General features: G+C 33.6%; 1 protein-coding gene and 1 long non-coding RNA gene across 2 annotated transcripts; both read left to right on the plus strand.

Moving 5' to 3' along the window:
* Positions 1 to 5,828: 5,828 nt before the first annotated feature.
* Positions 5,829 to 8,729, plus strand: LOC128164374 (uncharacterized). The gene is made up of 3 exons (XR_008240934.1): positions 5,829 to 6,001; positions 7,771 to 7,875; positions 8,244 to 8,729. It is a non-coding gene; the product is annotated as an uncharacterized LOC128164374 (long non-coding RNA).
* A 5,046-nt stretch (positions 8,730 to 13,775) lies between these two features.
* On the plus strand, positions 13,776 to 15,427 carry LOC128164373 (zinc finger MYM-type protein 3-like). Its single transcript, XM_052828169.1, has 2 exons — positions 13,776 to 14,967; positions 15,068 to 15,427. The coding sequence occupies exons 1-2, from the start codon at positions 13,839 to 13,841 to the stop codon at positions 15,328 to 15,330; spliced, it is 1,392 nt and encodes a 463-aa protein (XP_052684129.1). The 5' UTR covers positions 13,776 to 13,838; the 3' UTR covers positions 15,331 to 15,427.
* The last annotated feature ends 9,484 nt before the right edge of the window (positions 15,428 to 24,911 follow it).

Below are 24,911 nucleotides of genomic sequence, written 5' to 3' on the forward strand. Positions count from 1 at the left end.
TGCAATAATCTTTTAAAATCTTACATCAAACGCAATTTATGGATTTACTTTTTACTTTTAAAGTTTTCAGAAATAAAATATATAAAATGCCATAACATGTACATGCTAAACACTACATATGTATGATGAGAGAGAGAGAGAGAGAGAGAGAGAGAGAGAGAGAGAGAGAGAGAGAGAGAGAGAGAGATTAATCAGAAATCGATTTGATCAGAGACATAAATAACATTTACGTCTCTGATATGATAAAGAAATTTATAATTGTTTTATCTGCTTTTTCATATGTATTATATTTCTTTTTGTCTCAAGTTTTTCTTTGCCGACAATAACTGCATAATAAAAAATTCTGGTAAGTCAGCAAATAAAATAACCTACATCATTAGAAATATAGTAAGATTATTTATTCCCCATTTTCCCGAATCCAAACTATACCCAAGTGTTATGTCTAAATGACCAATGTTAAGCATTCAGTTGATAATAAAAATCGGTTTTTTTTAAATCCCAGACAGTCAATAGATTTGTTATTAAATCATTGAACAGTGAATTTCAAAAAATAACATCCGTAGACAATATCCCGTAACTAGAAAAAAATACGTATTTACTTTTTTTGACGTCAAATGTACATTAGCCTCTAGCCTCATTACTCCATGTTACCTGTAGTAGATCTTTTAGAGAGAGAGAGAGAGAGAGAGAGAGAGAGAGAGAGAGAGAGAGAGAGAGAGAGAGATTTTAGTGTTGAGGAATTCAATATAAACGCAACATTTGTCAATAAACGCATGTATACATGCATACATGTACATATCTAAATGTTTGAATAAATACAAAACAACCTTTCATTTTAAGCCATGTGAAATACTAAAAACGTTGGTCCATTGCTAAATGTTGTGTGTATACAATCATTGAAATGGCGGCATTTCTTTGATGCCGGCAAAGCGATCCAGTGAACTCTAATGCGGTCAAACTGCAGGGGTGCTTCGGCGGCATGTCTTTGATGCCGGCAATGCGACAATCGTCCGAATTTAGCGAGCAGTTGACAGAAAAGAGCTCTATATTTGTACTGAAAAAAAGCCGCTATTATTTTTATTTATGACAAAAAGAAAACGGAAAACATTCAAATCCATCATTATAAAGATAAAATCGTTAAACAAAACACAGTTAAGCAAGAACAAATAATCGGCACTCGGGGACTGAACCCGGGTCGCCTGGACACAAGTCCACCACTCTAACGACTGAGCTACGCGGACTCTCGCTTCAGAACTTTGGAGCCCAAAATCTCGAGAATGCATGGATCGATTTTAAAACAGATTTCATATTCAGAGGTTTTTAGAGTGTCTCTATCGAATAGTAACATAAAAAAAATTCAAGTTCAAAAAATTGAAAAATTAAGGTTTTTCATTTCCTTCCGCTGACGACCGGAAGTGACGGCAGACGTTCGGATATGCGTAGTACACTGCGGCCGTTCACTCTCTACGATCTCTGAAAATTTGAAAGTTCTATCTTAAATACTTTTGGAGAAAACTCGTGAACAAGCAAAAACATAAAATCTTTAATATCTCGGGACCGGAAGTGACGACCAAAAAAATCCCACGTACTTTTCTTACAAATGTTGTCATAAACAAGATCTGAAAGTTTTATCAAAATCGACTGAAGCGTTTTCGAGAAAACGTGGGAGAAAAAAAAAATAATAATAACTAGACACGATCTCGTTGCGAGCAACGAGGAGGTCTTCCGTCCGATTTTTAGAAGAGGAAATGACCTTGCCTTTTATTTTCATCAACGAAACATATCAGGAAATGCAGATGTGATCTAAAAGAGCGATGGATGAAGGATTATCCACCCTGTAGGATCCTTAATTTTAAGGACCAGTCCCATTTTATTTCATATTAAATAAGAGGTCTTTTGACTTAATAACAGGTCTAATAACCTGTAATAAAAAGAAACCGAAGAAAAAAAAGAGGGTCTTCCTTTGTAAACGGAAGACCCTAATAACAATAAGAATAGAAGGGTCTTCCGCTGAAGACGGAAGACCCTAATAATAAAAGACTGTTTTTGTCTAAATCTTAATTGAAGAGTGTTTTTCAACTTGTACTATAATTAGTTGAATTTGTACTATAATTAATTATACTTAGTACAGTAATCTAGAATGGTACTTAGTTGAAATTAAAGGCCCAAGATCAAAGATCAAGTAAAATCGGACCAGAAAAACTAAATGATTTTATGAATGGGGGGGGGGGGGGTCGGTGACTTCTATATTAAACGTAGAATATTAAATTCTAAATGTCACATATTACACAATTTCTAAACAAAATACATATGTTAGAACAATGTATAAGCGCTGTATAAGCCACTGTACCATTGATTTGAAATTTAAAAATCTCAAAATCTTAATAATGATTTTTTCTTTGATATTTACTTTTATTCTAATATATGTATAGCATTAACATTAGGTACATGGAGATGAATGCAACAGGTCAAAACGTTTGAAATGGGCGGGAACAAATTGACGCGGACGTCTGGTATATGAAGCGTATTTTCAATCCACCTCAGCATTTTTAATTTGCTATATAAGTTAATAGAAAAACATTTTATTTCATCAATAATAGTGATTTTATTTTATCAATAGTAATCGGATCCCCATCCGAGAGAGATTATACGCAGGGCAAAGCATATTGTCCGATGACTCGTCAAAAGTCTGAAACCAAGTGAGGGCGATTTTGAAACGGGGTTTATTCCCAGGGGAGAATAATTAATTCAAATTCCGATTTAATGAATTAATACATATATTATACCCATATAAAAATGTTCGCTAGGCTAATTTATACGGATATGCACATTCATTGTTTATTTAGCTATAATGAGAGAGAGAGAGAGAATTATTGACCCCGCTGCCTAATCACTAATCCCGCTTTTGGGCGAACATGTACATGTTTATAGACTTTTGTAAATAAATCTAAACTTTATAAGACTGATTGTAAATGATTGTAATCCCAATCCACCCTGCCGTAATGATTTTTATAAATCAAAAGTGAATAATCAGACTCTTTGTTTCAACAGTGTATATCAACGATCAGTGTTTACATCTGTTAATACATAGCCCCAAACACAGATACAAGGGTGGTCAGTTTTCACACCGTATTGCAGTCACCCGGTTGTCAGAGAGAGAGAGAGAGAGAGAGAGAGAGAGAGAGAGAGAGAGAGAGAGAGAGAGAGAGAGAGAGATTTCATAGTGTTTTATAGTGTTCAGGAAATCAATATATAAGCAACATATGTCAATAAACGCATGTATACATGCATGCGTGTATCTATATAGTTATGTGAATAAATACTAATCAGTCCTCCTTTTAAAGCCATGTAGAATATCGTTGGTGTATTGCTAAATGTTGTGTGCCTACAATCATGGAGATTGCGGCATTTCTTTGATGCCGGCAAAGCGACCAAGTGAACTCTAATGCGGTCGTACTGCAGGGGCGCTTCGGCGGCATGTCTTTGATGGCGGCGATGCGAACTGCTGACAAAAACGAGCTCTATATTTGTACTAAAAAAGCTGTTATTATTTTTATTTATGATAAAAATAAAACGGAAAACAATAAAAACCATCATTTTAAAGGTAAAATCGTTAAACAAAACAAAATTAGGGAAGAAAAAATAATCGGCACTCGGGGATGGAACCCGGGTCGCCTGGGCACAAGTCTAACACTCTAACGACTGAGCTACGCGGACTCTCGCTTCCGAACTTTTGAACTCAAAATCTCGGGAATGCCTGGATCGATTTAAACACAAATTTCATATTCTGAAGTGTTTTAAGCGTCTCTATCGAATAAAAACATAAATAAAATTCAAATCTAAAAATTTGAAAAATTAAGGTTTTTCATTTCCTTCCGGTGACGACCGGAAGTGACGGCGGACGTTCGGATATGCGAAGGGCACTGCGGCCGTTCACTCTCTACCTTCTCTGAAAATTTGAAGTTTCTATCGTAAATACTTTTTGAGAAAAATCGTGAACAAGCAAAAACGTAAAATCTTTAATATCTCGGTACCGGAAGTGACGATCAAAAAAAGCCCGTGTACTTTTCTTACAAATTTTGTCATGAATAAGATCTGAAAATTTCATGAAAATTGGCTGAAGCATTTTTGAGAAAACGTGACAGAAAAAAAAAAACAATAAAAATAATAGTGAAAAAGAAACAAAGCAATAACAATAAGGTCTTCCGTTGGAAACGGAAGACCTTAATAAAAGAGGAAAAGAAACAAAGCAAAAACAATAAGGTCTTCCGTTTTCAACGGAAGACCTTAATAATAGTGAAAAAGAAACAAAGCAATAACAATAAGGTCTTCCGTTGGAAACGGAAGACCTTAATAAGGTCTTCCGTTTTCTATTTTCAAATATTCATTAATAAAAATGAAAAGAAAGAAAAAAAATACAATCAAATGGTCATCTTTTTAGTTGTATTTATACAAACAGAATACCAAGTTCCTAGTTTTATTAGAATTGTCATCGCACATATCAACGGAAGAAAAAAAATGTGGGAATAAGTACCAGATAATTAAAAAAATTGTTAGAATTTTGAAATTAAAGATTTCAAGTAATTAAATTAAAATCAAGAGGAGAAAAATGTGTGCTATTAGACATTTTAAAGAACTCTGTATTTATCTTGCAACTTTACAAATTACATAAATGTACAATCTAATTGTTGTTACAAATTTTTGTTACAAATACAAAACACCTTAAAGGGGCATGGTCATGGTTTTGGTCAGATTCTATTTTTTATATTTTTATCATTTACAATGCTTTAGAAATGCATTTCTAACGATCACACTAAATTTGAGAGTCATTCGTAGAGTTATAAGGAAGATAAAGGGCTCACAATTCTTTGTCATGTAAACAATGCTCGTGCCCTGTTTTTTTTTTTTTTTTTTTTTTTTTTTTTTTAACAAAGGTTCAATATACCTGTAAAAAATCTTTTTCTTGCTTATTTGTCTATCTTTTTATTTATTTTAAGCAGAGAAAAACGTTTAACACATTCGTTTTAGGTTTAAAACTGAAATTTTTACTTAAAAGTTCAAAATGTAAACAAACGCTTTATTTACATAGCGAAGAATTTCCAGCTTTGTAACTTGCTTGTAACTCAACAAATGACACTCAAATTTCGGTTGCCTTTTAAAAATGCCTTTCTGAAGCATTGTAAATATTAAAATCGGAAAAATAATTTTTGACCAAAATCGTGACCATGCCCCTTTAATAAAACGTTAGTAAATATAAGGAATAAGAAGTCATTTTTTGATAAAGCAAATTAAGCCAAAATGGATTTATGATAAATTTGATCACACCCTGACCGAAATTATCGCCTCATAATATTCAAAGAATGATTCCTTATATTTATATAACTTTAATCCAGTGTACGATTAAATATTCAAATAAGAATAAGCAAACCCCGCTGCCGCCCCAGTTATACGCTATTTGAAGTTACTGGTTATACAGTACAAAATCGATACATAGTGTTATCACAGGCAAAGACACTGGAAAATGTAATGATATTGAAATAAAATACATGTGTATTTTAATATCAGCCAAAATCATTAGAAAGCAATTTTTCTTGGCCTTTGTTTAAATATAAAATATACAAGTTGGATAGAATTTCAGTTAATTAAAAAAAAAATCCTGCGTTTTTTTTGTATGTCTTGTGATAGTTTTCAAAAAATTATGTGACGATTTAGTTTTTTTTCTATATATTCAGAGTTCAAATTGTGTTATGTTTTTATTGATAATTATAATTTAACAAAAATATATGTAAAACATGTAGTACATGCATTTTCTCTTTTTTCCTAGACATGGCTTCTGTCAATATTTGTCCAAAAACTGAAACAGAGGTTCTTATTGCATCGAGAAGACTAGGATGTAACAATCATACAAATGATAGAGATCCATATATGTGTATTCCCAATAAGGAAAAAACATCCTTGGTAGAATTCTGTTATAATTCAGTAATGGGAATTCATGAAAAAGGTAAATGATTAGCTTAATTATTTAAAATGAGTTTATTTTTACATGTACAATCAAACTTTAATAAAATTAATATGCTTTACGGTGCGACCGCTGGGGCGAGCGCAGCATGTGATCAAATAATGAATTATGATAAATCAATAAAAATAAAAGTATCAACGTAACGTAAATGAATTTATATGCAAAATAAAATATAAACATGCCTATTTTTTCTAGTAAATTTTCATTATTCATTATTTATAAGATTGTTTATTTATTTACATAGAATTTATCTCTGATACAATGTTGTTGAATAATAACGATTTTAACATAATGTATATTGCAGTTTATTTCCTTTTTTTCTTGCAGCATAATTTTTTCTTAAACTTACATATAAAAAATTGATTATCATAGTGTCCCTCACCCGTTTTAAAAAAAGAATAATTTACGTATAAAAAAAAAATTTGCTGATCATATAAGAAAAACGGTTTTGGACCCCCCCCCCCCCCGGGAGCATGTAATAAATGTGAAAATAAAGATACCATTGAGCAGTTAGAGAGCTAAATGCATACTAAGCACTCACCATTCCTCATCCGGATTAGAATGTCCCTTATTTTAAGAATTTCTTTTTCATTTTGCTTGTAAATATTTTTGTATGATGCTGCCGCGCCCCCTTTTAAAAAACGTTCCTGGAAATTACTGTAAATTATATGAATAAAATAAATGTGAGCATTCATCCAAATGAGAGCAAGTTACAACTAATTCCTATCTAAAAAAAAAGATGTCCCCATTCGTTAGCTTTGCAAGATTTTGAGAAGATTATGGTTTTTATACTTCAGCAGATTTAAAATAACTACTTAGAGTAATTTCCCCTTATTGTGACGTCAAAGTTCACGTCGGTCAAGTGTCGTCTGTCTCTTTGAAAACACCCTGAAAAAAAAACTAAGTGATACTGTTTCGTTTACTTAAAAAGCAACTTAAAAAGGTATCAAGTCTAGTGAGATCAACCGACATTGATAAATTGCATTGTGGGTCGAAATTTACTGACTTTATTGATAGTATTTTGACCATGTAGCAAGTCTTCATCTTTTATTTTTATTAAACATAGCAACGCAACGTTGAACCATATGCATATACTATTACGTCACAAAATATATACAATATGACACATAACTATTCACACATTGATTAATACCAATTTTGTAGGCTTAAAATACATGTACCTAGGTTTTAGTAAAAACAATATTTTTACTGTTTCTCTTAATAAAAAAAAAAAAAAAAAAAAAGGACTACAGCTTTTATCGGTCTTTTAATCGTTAAATCATATCTAAAAAAACACAACTAATTTATCAATCAGAATATATTTGGAAGTGTCGAACCGTCTTAATTTTTTGAGGTATTTAAAACAAAGTTAAGCAAGATCAACGTGGAAAGGCTTGTAAATAAGTTAATATTTTTCAATAATTTGCGAATGATTTTTAAAATAATTATTTCTTTCTTATACTTTCAAAATAGGTATATCGTTGAATACGCAGACATGTTTACATTATTGCATCATATGATTATTACGCAGTTTGAACAAAAAAATGTACATATTACATATTATTTATATTTTGCATGATGAACCAAATTTCATGCATAAGTAATTAGGATATGAATTGTTATTTATTAGTAGTACATGTATAAAAAAGATATTTGACTGAGATGTCATATCATAGTATTATGTGTACTTAAAATTAAATAACGTCGAGATTTAATAAAATAACAATAATTATATTATTCATCATTCACAGGAAATTGTCTTGAAGCCAGTGTAGGAATGGTTACTGAATACAGCTGCAAGAATTTCTCATATGGATGCCCGGACAAAACCTTTTTTAAAGATGAGTTTTATAAATGTAAGTAACAATAATTATGCAATGCGCAGGGTGTTAAGGAAGTATATGAGCAATTTAGCGTCTATTCTGACTGTTATATTCAAAACCGTGAGATAAATAACTGTTTTGAATCAGATCAAAAACTTATTATCATCCTTTGAAATAGATGTTATTGCAATAAAATTGGGTAGTACATTACTGCCATCTCAGTGTATTATCATGTTAAAGCTATAAATAGATTACGAATATTCCTTACTAATAACATAAAATGAGATAGAACAACAGTACCCTGTGCTTTCCACAAAACAGTGAATATATCAAGTGAAGGTAAAACATCTCAGTTTTATCAGAACCACTGCTAAAATCCTATATTCTTTTTAATTAAACAGTCATTTATCCGGGTCTCTAAAAACCTTCCAGTCGGCATGGAAAACGGTATGCTGCGTCAAAACAACACATGGCACAGTATTCTATCAGCACTTATCAATTTGAACATTGATTAAACTATCGATACATGTATAAATTGAAGTTTAATGATATACGGGGTAGTTTGTTCAAGTCGGATTTTTATATCATAAACAACGACAAAGGAAAGCCTGGCCGAAAAATAAAAGAAATTCACATACGTTTTATCGAATAATTGATAAAAGCTAACATCTCTCAATGTAGATGTATTTTTTTGTTTCATTCTCTATAAATTGAACTAAAGTATTTTATAAGAGTTTTTTTGTTACTTATATTTTAAATCTGTTTGTTTTTGGTCTACGTTCGTTAGTTAAATATTTGAATAGGTACACTGATTTGCCAAACGTATTGCAACAAACATGGCTGACGTCATCACAACTTTGCTTGCTTCAAATTTTATTTTTGTTACTGACGCTAAATGAGGCATATTCGGAGCATGCATAGTATCGGGGGGGGGGGGGGGGGGGTTGAGGGGGGGTTAATTATATGGGGAATGATTTATATAAGGAACCGTTTCTGATTCCCATAAGCAGGCGATACTCGGTGCAGAAACTAATGTAAAGAATATGTCGAAGGAAAAGCGAGAACTGTCAACAGATTTAAAGGAGCGGGTCGTGTTATCAAATTAAAAAGGATTTAACAACAACAAAGTGAGTGAATTATTGGGTATATTGGCTAAAATATACTATTACTCTCATTCGTCTTACTAGAGAGAATTTAAGGCTGAGACTGCCGGTTTCTCCTTGGGGTCAAACATTAATTAATAAAAAAGAGTTCATGTAAACTGACATAGAATATCAGTATTTTGTATACTTTGTATGTAAAAAGTACTGCCATATAAAATCCGATTTGAATTTTTTCATTTTGTAAATAAATGAAATATACTTATTTAGAGAGTACTAAAAAATAATACAAATTACAGTAAAGCCGTTGCATAGCAACGAGTGGGTCCTCCGTTAATAGCGAAAATAAAGTTGGAAGTTTCTGTAATTGCTAGTGCTCTCGAGCGGTACCAATGGTTTTTGAAAATGTTCACCTTGAAATTGAAATTACAGTAGATACATAATGATTAAGGAACAGTCAATGACCTATGCCATTGCCGATGTGAATCCCACTCTAGAGGTGAGACCCAACTTCAGCACAATTCCAATACACCACTGTGCATTCCTATTGTTAAGGTACCTCACTACACCCAGGCTTATACTGTTTAAGATAGTACGTCACAAGATGGCGATTTAAATATTTTATTAAACTGTTTTTATCGCTCAATTTGCTTGTATATCATCGTAGCTCAATGGTTAAAGTATTGGACTTCTGAACCCGAGATCATGAGTTCGAATCCGCCTGGAGCTTTTGTTAATGTTAACTGAATCAAATTTTTGAAAATGTAATTTTTCATCCAAAATTGCATATTTTTTACCCATTAGACTTAAATACTTCTTATCCGTTATGATATATATCATTATCAAGTAGTTTTCTGCTGATTTGAGAAAATATTTCACGGTGTAGTGAGCCACCTTAACTAAGTTAATCGATTCAGAAACTTAAACCAATGTTATAGAAATCTGCTTGTGTGTTTTATGATGACTACAGCACTAGCTCACCAATCTTTTTAAAAGATAAGCTTGTAAGGAAAATCAATAAAAAGTGGGGGAAAAAAACTTGAAAGCCCCTTGGCACGACTAAACAAAAAAAAACCCGAATGATTTTACGAACGAATAAACAAAAATCTCAAAAATTTTCAACACGACTTAGTAAAGACTTATTGAAAAATGAATTTTGAGCCCCCTGACCCCAAATTTAAGGGGCCAGCCTCTTTTTTGACATCAAATAATATATCTCGTAAGTATAAACAACATTTGCTCTACGTGTCTTAGCAAACATTTTTACACAAACATGTGCAGTTTAACACATATCTATGTTTTATATACCTTTAAACATTTGAAATGCATGATAAATAATTATATGTCGTGAATATCATTACGCGCTCGCTATGACCAGTTTTTTTTTTACTTTCAATATCTGGTCATGACCATATTTTCACATGTTTGAGGTTGGCAAGTATGGTAGGAATGCCTGTCACTCTCCGATAATGTTTGGCAATGCAGGCACTCAGCATGGTTTTTAAAAGGTATAGCATATTAATCCGAAATCTTGACAAGCAAATAAAAGAATGAATTCTCAAATCTTCAAAATCGTAGTCCGCGGTGGTTGTAGAGATTGTGAGGCAGCTCTAACTTCTATTATTTGATAGAAAAGAAAAAGGGACGGGGAGGAGGGGCAGAGCACCCTCTAAATCAAAAATCCTTATCGCCACTTTAGTGCGAAACGAAGAAAGAATCTCTGATTTACAATAATTTCTATTATATCACATACTTTTAAACCGTTTAAAGACACATCTATTCACTTATTGACTAATTTGTTGTATGTATATTTTCATTGATCATAACATATGTTCATTTGTATCAAGAAATGATTTCCAAGAAAAGATATTACATAATTATACCCCCGCTCCGAAGGAGAGGGGGTATACTGTTTTACCCTTGTGTGTCTGTCTGTCCGTCCGTCTGTCTGTCTGTCCGTCTGTCTGTCCGTCCGTAACAAAAATTTCTGTCGCATTTATCTCAGCAACTATTTATCGCAGATGCTTGAAATTTTAACACAGTGTTTGTTAAGGCATGCCATATCGTGGGATGTATTTTTGTACCAATCGGACGTCAACTTCCTGTTAAATGACGACTTTGCTTATTTTTTAACCAAAATTTTCAAACAAATTTTCGTCAAAGATTTCTCAGCAACTGTTTATCGCAGATGCTTGAAATTTTTACACAGTATTTGTATAGGCATGCTATATCGTGGGATGTATTTTTGTACCAATCAAACGTCAACTTCCTGTTAAATGACGACTTCGTTGATTTTTTGCCAACATTTTCAAACAAATTTCCGTCAAAGAATTCTCAGCAGCTATTTATCGCAGATGCTTGAAATTTTAATACACTATTTGTTTAGGCATGCCATATTGTGGGATATATTTTTGTATCAATCGGACGTCAACTTCCTGTTAAATGACGACTATGCTTATTTTTTAACCAAAATTTTCAAACAAATTTTCGTCAAAGATTTCTCAGCAACTGTTTATCGCAGATGCTTGAAATTTTTACAGAGTGTTTGTTAAGGCATGCCATATCGTGGGATATATTTTTGTACCAATCGGATGTCAACTTCCTGTTAAATGACGACTTTGCTTATTTTTTAACCAAAATTTTCAAACAAATTTTCGTCAAAGATTTCTCAGCAACTGTTTATCGCAGATGCTTGAAATTTTTACACAGTATTTGTATAGGCATGCTATATCGTTGGATGTATTTTTGTACCAATCAAACGTCAACTTCCTGTTAAATGACGACTTCGTTTTTTTTTAGCCAACATTTTCAAACAAATTTTCGTCAAAGATTTCTCAGCAGCTAGTTTTCGCAGATGCTTGAAATTTTAACACACTATTTGTTTTGGCATGCCATATCGTGGGATATATTTTTGTATCTATCAGACGTCAACATCCTGTTAAATAATGACTTTGTTTATTTTTTGCCAAAATTTTCAAACAAATTTTCGTCAAAGATTTCTCAGCAGCTGTTTATCGCAGATGCTTGAAATTTTTACAGAGTGTTTGTTAAGGCATGCCATATTGTGGGATATATTTTTGTATCTATCAGACGTCAACATCCTGTTAAATAATGACTTTGTTTATTTTAGCCAAAATTTTCAAACAAATTTTCGTCAAAGATTTCTCAGCAGCTGTTTATCGCAGATGCTTGAAATTTTAACACACTATTTGTTTAGGCATGCCATATTGTTGGATATATTTCTGTACCAATCGGATGCCAGCTTTCTGTTAAATGTCGACTTTGCTTATTTTGCATATTCACATCAGAGCGGGGGTATCACTAGTGAGCATTGGCTCACAGATATCTTGTTTGTACAGTTTTAAGTTAGAGAATTTTTTTAATATTAACAAAGAAAAATGTATGGAATCATACCTATAAATAAGGAAATGGAGTGAAAGCCACAAAATCGATACAATCATTTTATAAGAGTTTTTAGATTACTTAAGAAATTATTATTTGTTCTGTTCTGGACTAATTTAGAGTTTCTAATAATTCACAATCCCCACTTTTTACACGCTAGATGTAATAGTAAAATATTATGCTGGGTTTTAGGTCACCTAAGTTACATCATACTACACAGATTCAATATTTTTTTTTACATGTACCAATGTTCATATAACATAAAATAAAATTTCTTGAAAACCACATATCTATATTACTTAATTGTAACTTTTTTTTAAAAGTGCCTATAATTTCAGGAGGCAACTGTGTCGCTAGTCTGAGAGTCATTCAAAGAAATAAGAAAAATTGCAGTACTCTGATGATTTCTATGGCGATCGACTTAAATGCATAACGTATTACATAACTTCTAAACATGAGAACAAATTACTATTATTCAAGATATTTGACTTTAAACTTTAAACTTATATTAACAATTGGCCACTGCAGTATCAGCTCCCTTCCAAGTGTATTTCAATTACATAACAATTGATGATCTCATTGAACTGCAGCCATAAATTACCTATGCCTATCTGTGTCCAGGGCTGTGTGCACTAAATTGACTCGAGATTTTCGGTCGCACAGGGCGATTAAATAAAACAGACTGGCCAAATAAACAAACAGATTGCAAAGTAAAACACATTCAGAGGAACTTTTAGATGTAAGGAGTCATCAAAAATTGATTTTCGACACATTTTAATTTTTATTAATTTTCTGTTCGCCAACTTTGAAGAAGAAAAAATCAGCTCGAGCTCCGGAGGTGGGGGAGGGACAGCACGGCAAAGAGTTTTTATGTAGCTCTTAATTCTGTGTGGTCGTTTGTTTCAATGAAACAAACGACCACACAGAATTAAGAGCTACAAAAATGATCAAGTGTCGGCTAGAATCATAACAAAACTTGTTTAAAAATTCATGTGAATATTCCGTAAAGGTGCTTGGTCCGGTTTTATACCAAATTTTATGCACGCTTTTAAACGATGGTTATGCTAAGTATATGTATAATAATAGGCATTGCAGTAGTTTTCCCAGTCAATTAAGCCAAATTTCAATGAAGAAAAATACGTACAAAATTTGCGAAGACCGTGAAAACTACGGAAGCTTTTACATGTACCAGCAATGCTTTTAACACATATCGTAAACAACAATTTAAAAGAAAATGATATAAAACAAGTTATAGTTACATGATGACACGAGAGCATGTACGGAATATATCGCCTCACTTTTTGGCACGAGGGGGCGGAGCCCCCGAGTGTCAAAAGGTGAGGCGATATATTCCGTACATGCTCGAGCTGTCAATCATGTAACTGATTTGTCCAATGTTTTTGGCACATTTTCCCGCCATCCGGTGATATTTTCACTTTTTCCCGCTTTCTGGTACAAATTAAATGCGCAGTTTCAGAAATTCGGTGGAGGAAGATGGACGTACTCGGCGACTCCGATGACTTGATTTTAAGCCAAGCGCTTGAATCTTTTGAAAACTTTGATGAATTGGACGAAAAAGATGTTGAATTTGGAAACTTTACTTTCGACGTTGATGAATTTTTAAAGGAGTTAGAAAAACAGGATAACATTAAAACTGAACAATATGACGTCAGAACCGACCCTCCGGAACGTTTCGGCAAACCAGTGAATTCTACAGAAATAAAGGAGCTTCACAAAAGTCAGGAAAGTACCAATACACGACGCAATACATCTTGGGGAGTTAAAGTTTTTGACGACTGGCGAAAATCGAGAAACGCTAATTCAGGTTTAGAAATGCAACTTCCTGATTTACTATCGTGCAGCTCACAAGATTTAGACCATATTTTGTCCTGCTTTGTGATCGAGTGCCGCAGGGCTGATGGTAGTCCATATCCACCTAAAACCTTGTACCAGTTGTGTGCTGCTATTTCAAGATTTATGCGAGATAATGAAATCGACTTAAATTTTCTTGACGGTAAAGATATGCGTTTTCGGAATTTCCGCAAAACATTAGATGCCCGAATGAAACAACTCGCCACGGAGGGAATAGGTGTGACAATTCGACAGGCGGATCCAATTTCCCCCGAAATGGAGAACGCGTTATGGGAAGGCGGACATCTGGGTATGAAAACTTCAGTTGCACTTACCAACACAATATTCTTCTACAACTGTAAATTATTTGGGCTCAGAGGTCTTGATGAACATCGTTCATTAGTGACGGAGCAGTTCAAGCTCGACAAGATTAGTGACAAAATGTTTATTACATTTTACGGTCGTACTTCCAAGAACTTTGCGGGGGGATTAAATCAGCGAAACCTAACTGCCAAGGAAGTAAAACACGACTGTGGACCCGACGGACCTCGGAATTTATTTCATGTGTACCAAACTTACATTGACATGGTTGGACCGGGAAGCATGTACCGTCGTCCATTAGCAGGTGAGGGACTGAAGTATTCCAAGCAGGTCATGGGAGTAAACAAACTCGGGAAAATCATCAAGGATATGTGTAGTGGGGCTGGCTTCCATGGGAATTTCTCCAACCATTCGGGCAAACGAACATGTGCTACAAATCTATTTCAATCAGGTAATATTTCTCTCTCTCTCTCTCTCTCTCTCTCTCTCTCTCTCTCTCTCTGGCGTAGTTTTTTAATTTTCTTTTGTATTCATAAATATTTATTTGTCAGGAATAGAGGAACAGCTTGTAATGTCCAGAACAGGACACAGAAGCACGGCAGTTCGGAACTACAAACGACCAAGCCAGGAACAACTTAGTGCAGTAAGCATGGCGCTAAATCCACCGAAATTGGGCTCGGAAGAAAACGAATGCGCGGCAGAATTCGAAGCCAATAATAGCAAACTTCCAAAGTTAATGGTTGATCCAATGCGCACCCCAATGATCAACATTACAAACTGTAATGTCCATATTTTTGATGCAGGAAACAAGTAGGCCTAATGTGTATATTGATCACGTAACATTTTAAAGAACTGTTCAGTTTTTGTTTCAAACTGTTAAAGAAACAGAACATTTCAATTTTAAATTTTCATTTTTTTTTCAATGTTTACAATTTGTTGAATAAAGTTTGTTGCCAGTATTGTGTGTTTTCTTTAGCCAATCGCCATGAGGGGGCGTATCTAATTAGTATGCAAAACTATCACATATGTGATATTCAAATAACAAAATTGTATGCGATATATCAGTCGAGAAACATCAAAGAAAAAAACACCGCACCATTGGACAATTTTTTTTAGAAGAAACTTCAATCCAAAACCAAATAATGATTAAAAGAAATTATTGTTCCATATTTTAATAAAAAATGAAAAACAAATATTGAACGAATATTTCTATGTAACTGTAGATGTGTACAAAATAAACACATTATTATCCATAGAGGCTACCGCAAGAAATTTGTTGAGTAGATTTTGTTTGTTACTCGATTTTACTGAAACGCAGCTGTGAATGTTAAAATTTGAAGCATATACATAATAAGTAGGTCCTTGTTGATAATGAAAAATATTCTTGCACTTATCGTTCAGTTAAAGGAAAACAAGACGTGAATGGAAAAACATGTCAAAATCCCGCATTTGCGAGAATGTTTTTATTACTGAAACGGGGAATAGTCCCCGTTTAGCGTAAACATTCCTCAATAGGGTAACTGTGTCCAACCTGATTTTGCTTAAGTTAAAAACATGTTAATTTTAGACATGCCGGGTAATATCGCGGCCTTGTATTTCATTTAATCTTTTTTAATGTTCTAATTCACCCGTTCAAACGAACATAAAATATTTATAATAAAACCAAAACTCAAAACACCAATACATAGGAACAGCTCGCCTGCGCGAGTGCAACTGACTTTTTTATTACATCATACATGCATTCATGTACAATCAGCTTTCCGTTTCCCTTCACTCAACATTCTACAATATAAAAAACATATTATCAACATCGATATCACAAAAATAACAAATTGAGTGGGTGGTTGGGTGGGGGTCTGTTGCACGATAGGCAGCGAATTCTCCAATAACTTCTACTACTTTAAGCACGTGCCCAGGTAACTTTCGATTCGCCTGAGTAACTTAATTTACGACCAATCAGAGATGAGATATAAATATAACAACAACATTCAAACAAGTGTTACTTATATCATTTATAAATTTATTTATGTTCTAATTCAACCGTTCAAACGAACATAAAATACTGATAAACTAAAACTCAAAACACCAATATATAAGAATAGCTCGCCTGTGCAACAGACCTCGAGTATAAAGAAAGAACAAAAAATGTGTACAATCCGTATTAAATACCAAGATTCTTTACAGACATCTGAACATGTACATTTTCTGCGACAAAACCGTCTTTTGCAGATTCCGATTTCCAGCGACCATGTTTTTTAAAAATTCTGTCACAAACACCCTTATTAGCAGCTGCGGTATCACCTCCAGCTCGCAAACTATGTAACCAAAATTTTGATTTATCTAAACCGATTTCTTGGAGAGCTTTCTTAAAATATCTCTAGCTATTGAATAAGAATTTTTTTTTCACCTTTTAAAACATATGAATTCTTCTTTTTGATATAACTGATGGGCCGAAATAAGTACTCGAGACAATTCCGAGGTATTTGCGATCTGGAGATATCTTGTAAGCATTCTGACTGGACAAGCAACTTTATCAGTACGTGCTATAATAACTGAATTTCCCTCTCTAAAACAACCAGTCTTACTTTTTTCTATAAAAAGAGACATGATCTTCATTAAAAATAATACCTGATCATCTCATATTAAGCATTTTCTGAAATCCTTAAGAAACCAGCAAAACTTATCAAACACATTCAACAAATACGAATGTCAGGTAATTTACATGATTGGTTTCCGTAAACTACACACAATTTTCTTAATATGTCAGGAGTAATAGGTAGCGTTTTCCGTCCAATGATTCTGCTACATCCCTTTCTAACTGATTTTACAAGATCAGATGAATAGGGATCTAACATCCCCGCCAATCTATGACCCCGAAGCTTTCCCTAGGTTTCTGATATGAATCAAGTACTGTGCCGGTGTAATGAAGAATAATGACCCCCGTAGAATAATGACCGGGGGTCATTTTTCAACGTAGAATAATGACCCCCCCCTAGCTGAAGAATAATTGGATTTTTCTGAAGAAAAAAGACCCAGGGGTTACTTTTCTTCATGTTAAACATGAAGAAAAATGACCCCCATAGAAAAATGACCCCCCTGTAAACATAAAAAGAAATAGATTATCCCGTAAATAAATCGCTGTATATAGTTTTTCATATCCGTAGCAAGCACACACGAAATATTCACTCTTACATTGCCACAAATTGATTGTTTTAACAGTTACGTCACTTTTCTCGTCGACATACGGCGGGAAATGACGCAAATAAAGAAAGATTCATACACAATGAGGGTATTGTGTGATAATTTACGAACAATAATCATGAAAGAATAATTGTTGTAATAATATAAGCAATATTCATTGGTGAATGAATTGTCAATCTTAGAATGATACATGTATATATTTACATTCCACGTATATTTTGCATGTAAAGCTACTGCAGATATAGCACCATAACGCAGAAAGGGTACTAAAAGGTTAATTGACGAGTTTTAATTGTGACGTCACAAACGTTGAACGCTGATAAATACAACGTCACAATCGAAAATCAAAGATCACGCTTGTGGCTGTTACAGTGGCTCTTCCATTAATTTAAACTTACCCATAGGATAGTACAGTAATTTTGAGGTATAATTCGCATTTGCCTACAAGGCAAGAATGTAAAAAAAATGTAAATATAAGCATTAAATCCTTATTTTTTGAAAGATATAGTCTCATAACTGCAACGGTGTCTGCAAACAAATTTTCATAACGCGCTAACGCGCGTTATTCAATTTGTATGCACACACCGTTGCAGTTATGAGACTATATCTTTCAAAAAATAAGGATTCAATACTTAAATATCTTTATGGAAAAAAACTAAGGGGGCAGGTAACGTATGAATACTTCTTATTTACATTTCTTGAGGAAAGTGATTTTTAAAAAAATCATTTTGCGTTAGTTTTGTTTTCTTCTATGAATACATGGACATCGATATTCTAAACATTTGTTGTAATGTTGTATTTGTGATCATGAATAGACTTTATTCTTTTAAAGCAAATGTGTGAAGAGTACCTGACTATAGTAAATCTTAACAGATCATAAACACTGATCGATTATAATAAGAAAAGATTGTTTCTAAAAACGTTGATAAGAGGTTAGGGCCCATGTTAGGGGTTTATATCCCCCCCTTGATTTTGATCACACGATCTTTATTGTGTCCAAAGTAATAGTGGAAATCCTCAATGCAAGTAAAATATAGTAGAAGTAGAATATAGAAGATGCGACGGCGAAGCGCGAAGATGCGAAGACGAAAGTGCTAAGTTGCGAAGGCGAAGAAGTGATACTACTATCGCTTCGCCTTTGCAACTTCGCACTCTCGCCTTCGAATCTTCGCGCTTTCGCCTTTTTAGCTCACAGAGACGAAGTCAAGGGGAGCTAATGCTATACCCCCGGTGTCGGCGTCCGGAGCTGGTTAAAGTTTTTGTTGCAGCTCCTGTATCTAATTATTACTTGTCGTATCTTCACCAAACTTGCTAAATTCACCTAACCTGTATGGATGGTGTGTCTTATGATACTGATGCGCCTGACAGGCATGAAAGCTGAATCAGAGCCATAGGTTGAGGATGCTGGAGGAGGTGAAGGTTTTAATTGCTGTTGTCCTCTGATGATGATATCGTAGTTATTACTGGTCCTATCTTCACCAAATTTGCATGGATGGTGCGTCGTATGATACTGATACACCTGACAGGCTTGAATGCTGAATCTGAACCAAAGGTTTATGATGCTTGATGAGGTTTAGTTTTTTGTGAAACAGGTCACATGTTTTTTAGATGATAGCTTGCATAGTTGATTTAACTATATTATAAATGAAACGCAGAGGCTGCTTCAGATGCAGAGCCTGATCTCCATTATCAAGAAACCTGCTTCATAGATAGATGTGGTTGTTGTTAAATGATATAACATGATTCCTATGATATAGTATTGTATGATTTGAAACACTATTGTTTAATAGGAGAAAATATAATACCATATGTTAATTGTAAAACGGTATATGATACGATAAAATATTGTATCATTTTTTATATTTTATGATGTGATATTGTTTCATGATGTTGTTATGTATAGTATTGTATATTATGACACAATACTGTATAATATTGTATTGTATTATTAATTAATTATTTAATCACATGATACTATTATATATGATAATGCAATATATAATATTGCATCCTATGATATAATATTGTATATTCTATGATATTGTATCATACCGTTTTGTATAATATGATATTAGTTTCTGTAATATAGAATTATATCAAATAAAATTGTATATATGATATTGTAATATTATAAGATATCGTATCATACGATATTGTATAATATGATATTGGTTTATATGATATGTTATCATATCACATGAAATTGTATTTTATGATGTTGTAATATATAAATAAATATATTTTGGTATCATATAATACACTATGTATAATATAATTGTATTATATGATATTTTATTTTATCCCGTGATATTGTATCATTTGATATGATACATTATTGTATCAAATTATATTGTATCATATAATACAATATCATATTATATTATACAATATTATTACTTAGGTTACTTACTGACTCACTACGGAAATATATTGAGTTGATCAATCTCATAGATGGCGAGGCGAAGAATCCATGAATATCCAAGATTATAAAGGACGGTATTCATATAATATGATAAATGTGGTCTCATTTAGGTGATGCTCATAAAGGTGATGCCTCGTCTTGGTGAGCTTAGTAATCTGTGATTACCTATGTTTTATAATTGCGGAGAACTCTATCGTTTAAGGGTTCCGAGGCATATTGTGGATTTTTTTTTATAAAATTAAATTATCCAGGGGATAGGGTCAGGACCCCCTCTCCCCTTTAACTGTGTGAAATTATTGATATTAAATTTTCCGGGGGGGGGGGGGGGGACGGACCCCCTCTCCCCATCTAGATCCATGCATGAGCAAGGAGTGTCGCATAATTAAATTAGAATGTTACTGTGTTTGGTCCACTGTAAACAGACAGCTGGTAAGTGACACGAGTCTGGAAGTGCATGTACATTGTACATGTATACATTATGGTGGACATTAAATTTTATGTGGACTATAAAATGATTAGGCATAGCCAGTACTGGTAAACATATATGTCATATGTACACATAAAAATATTTATAAGGTAGCAAGGGACAGTTTCGAATAAAGTACCCGTCAATATTTTTGTAAAATTGAGAGTTGCTGTACTTGAAGGCTTATGAGTGTTGCTAAAATTCATGAAATGATTTTTAATGATTATCATTGGTTAGAGGGGTGTCTCTTGTTGAAATTGATATGCAATATGTAGGCCCCTTATGTTAGGTACATGAGAATCAGAAGTAAAATGCGAAACCTGCGGCTATGACTGTTGTGCTGACTTTACACAGTGAAATTGCAAGTTACAGACGGGAGGTAAAATAACACGAAAAGTAGGTGGATGGGACATTGAAAACTATACACCGGTAAGTTTGTGACATGTGATAGTGCAACATGCACGCGGTACGGAAGGTCAACCCTCTGCAGGGAATTAGCTGGGGGAGGTCTAAAAAGCTGAAAAATCACGAAAAATTAGCAAAATATGAAAGGGTCAAAATCTCATAAAAACCAGTATGTAGAGAATTTTACAGGTTTTGATTAGTAATTTTCTTCAGAAATTGGTGATTGGCCTTATAAAGAGTGAATTAAAGGTATTTGTGCTGAATGGGAACTGAGGCAATTCTAGTTACAGAGTTCCGAAGACATGCATCCCTTGGCTACAATGAATTGTATCAAAAAAACTGTCCCCTGCCACCTTCAAGACTATATGGTATTTTCATATTTCTCCTTTGAGTGTAATTTTGAGTGGATTTTGTACCATAAGTAATACATTTTGTGAAAATGGATGATTTTCTTGGCTATAGATGTCATGACATGATTTATTAGCTAAAATATTCAAGGGGAGTAACTCCCTCTTAAATGTGTAGAATGACCACCACTAGAGTAAATTGGCTTAGAGAGTAGGCATTTCCTATCCTGATGACAATTAATAGGCTTAAGTTAATTACTGAGATAAGAATAAATACTTTAAAACAGTTTTTATCAATTAAATCATTAAATTTATGAATTTGCAGCCATTTTGCTGTCTGATTTTATGAAATAACATTAATCCACCTGACTTTATATCACCCACTTTTTTTAAAACAGCATATTTTTATTTCAAATGAACTTTACATGTAGACAAATGCAGTTATCAAAGTATACAATATGTCAAAAAACTCAAGTTTTTGCTCCTTCCTATCAAAAAATGGTATTTTAGATGTATTTACAGAATTGAAAAAGCCACCCCTTCTTTCCAATGGACTCCATTACCATTACATGTAGGATATGTACATATATGTACATTTGACCTTGAAATAACATCTGCTATGATAATTACTCTTGAAATGATCAAGAAACAACATATTTTTACCCTTTTATTGTATATATTCATCAAAAATGTAGAAAAACATGTAAAATTTGAACATTTTTGATGGAATTCTCATCCGTCCCCAGGTACCCGGGTGTGTTTGAATTTCATTTTAATTAAACGCACACATCACACTTGTAGGTCTTACTAATTTAGCAAAGTTAAAAGGAGACTAGAAACCAGACTATATAAGATATCCACTAAATATGATTATAGGCTTAGTTTTTCATGAAAACAAGAAATCACATGTAGGGCGACATGACTTTTTGTGAATAAAAATGCTACAAATCATCCATTTACCAAAAAAAGATCAATTTTAAATATCAGTGATGGTTGTTTTCAATTATGTGTAAGAAATGACTCAAGGAAACTGCCACAGGTATCATAATATTGGGTTAAAGTGTTCAATCTAATGCTTCATGTGAAAATCAAAAGATAGGGGGAGGGTATACATGTAAAGGGATTTCTAAGTGATGTGATGCTTTTATCATGATAATATCAAGCAGATATATGTAGTATTGAATAAGGTTTCTTATTTAAGGAGATTGAACAACAGTTGACCTCTAAAAGATAAGGTAAAGATGCTTTATTTATGGAGAGCCCTGTGAATCTGTGCTAAATAGAGGAAAGTGGAAATGGTGGGTTCACTTAAATGGCCATATTTTTCTTAAACCTCAATGGAATTGGCAAAATGTGGTGTACTTTTTTTCAGAATAGCATAAGCTTTTTAATTTTAAGACAAGATGACTTTTCAGAGAATGTTAGTGTATGTTAAAGGTAGCAAGGGACAGTTTCGAATAAAGTACCCGTCAATATTTTTGTAAAATTGAGAGTTGCTGTACTTGAAGGCTTATGAGTGTTGCTAAAATTCATGAAATGATTTTTAATGATTATCATTGGTTAGAGGGGTGTCTCTTGTTGAAATTGATATGCAATATGTAGGCCCCTTATGTTAGGTACATGAGAATCAGAAGTAAAATGCGAAACCTGCGGCTATGACTGTTGTGCTGACTTTACACAGTGAAATTGCAAGTTACAGACGGGAGGTAAAATAACACGAAAAGTAGGTGGATGGGACATTGAAAACTATACACCGGTAAGTTTGTGACATGTGATAGTGCAACATGCACGCGGTACGGAAGGTCAACCCTCTGCAGGGAATTAGCTGGGGGAGGTCTAAAAAGCTGAAAAATCACGAAAAATTAGCAAAATATGAAAGGGTCAAAATCTCATAACAACCAGTATGTAGAGAATTTTACAGGTTTTGATTAGTAATTTTCTTCAGAAATTGGTGATTAGCCTTATAAAGAGTGAATTAAAGGTATTTGTGCTGAATGGGAACTGAGGCAATTCTAGTTACAGAGTTCCGAAGACATGCATCCCTTGGCTACAATGAATTGTATCAAAAAAACTGTTCCCTGCCACCTTCAAACATTCATATTAAGTGCGATGGCCTAGCGCATGCGTACCAATAATAGCCTGGATTAATCGGAAAACCTTGGCAAGTACGGTGCCTACATTAAATTCTATGTAATCGACCGAGACTTGCTGATTGCAATAAAAAAAAGGCGAAAGTGCGCAGATGCGAAGGCCAAACTGCGAAGTTGGGAAGGAGCAATAGTAGCTAGTATCGCTCCTTCGCCTTCGCACCTTCGCACTTTAGTCATCGCATCTTCGCGCTTCGTCGTCTCATCTTCGCACTTTTGCTCCTTCGCCTTCACACAGTCGCCTTTGCAACTTCGCATCTTCGCCCTAAGGTCGAAGTTGTCCTATCGATATATGTAAATGTAATTGTTAAAGGGGCATGGTCAAATTCTATTTTTCTGTTTCCATTATTTACAATGCTTAAGGAAAGCATTTCTACTGATCAAATGAGGGTCAGTTGTAAATTATAAGCAAGATACAGGGCTCACAATTCTTTGTCATGTCAACAAGGCTCGTGCCCTGTTGTCGTTAACATAGGTTCAATATACCAGTAAAAAATCTTTTTCAAGCTGATTTGTCTATCTTCTTATTCATTTTAAGCATAAATAAACAGTTCCTTATGTTTAACACATTCATTAGGTCTAAAATTTTCACTTCAACATTCAAAATGTAAACAAAAGCTTAGTTTACATATCAAAGAATGGCAGGCTCTATAACTTGCTTATAACTAAACGAATAACACTCAAATTTTGGTTGCCTATTGAAGATGCCTTACTGAGCATTGTGAACATTAAAATCGGAAAAATAATTTTTTGACTAAAATCGTGACCATGACCCTTTAAAATGACAACCATACCCCGATGCAATACGTCAATGTCTTGATATAACGGAAGGATTTTTATTTTCTAAGAAATACCCTTTTTTTCACTTTAAGTTTATTTAAATATGAATTATAATTTCTGTCACTTTCTGTAAACTGCATTATAGTGTAACGACTATTTCACAAATAATAAAAAAATATACTGAAAAAACTTTAATCTACAAGGGGGTCATTATTCTACAGGGGTCACTTTTCTTCATGTGGAGTGTGCTCATTTTAATGAAAATGTCACTTACTATTCAGGCAAAGGGGTCATTTTTCTACGTAGAATAATGACCGGGGGGTCATTTTTCTGCGTAGAATAATGACCGGGGGGTCATTATTCTACGTCGAAAAATTCCCCCGGTCATTATTTTACGGGGGTCATTATTCTTCATTACACCGGCAACTAAGCCATGTCAAAATCAATATGTGTATCACCGTGCCTTTTTCAAGGCCTTGTTAATAATAACATACATGACCACGCCTTATACGAAGGTCTTGTCATAAGCAATAAACATGACAATGACTTCTTCATAGCCCTGTCAAAATCAATATATACAATAGTGCTTACAAAATGCATACAAGCATTCTTTCGTTTACATATAAC

This window comes from Crassostrea angulata, chromosome 9, assembly GCF_025612915.1.
Source record: "Crassostrea angulata isolate pt1a10 chromosome 9, ASM2561291v2, whole genome shotgun sequence".
Taxonomy (NCBI): domain Eukaryota; kingdom Metazoa; phylum Mollusca; class Bivalvia; order Ostreida; family Ostreidae; genus Magallana; species Magallana angulata.

Excerpts from the sequence above, each read along its gene's own strand:
- LOC128164373 (XM_052828169.1), top strand. The coding sequence starts at position 13,839 with ATGGACGTACTCGGCGACTCCGATGACTTGATTTTAAGCCAAGCGCTT. Across the intron at positions 14,968-15,067 it reads TACAAATCTATTTCAATCAG|GAATAGAGGAACAGCTTGTA; the intron begins GTAATATTTCTC and ends TTTATTTGTCAG.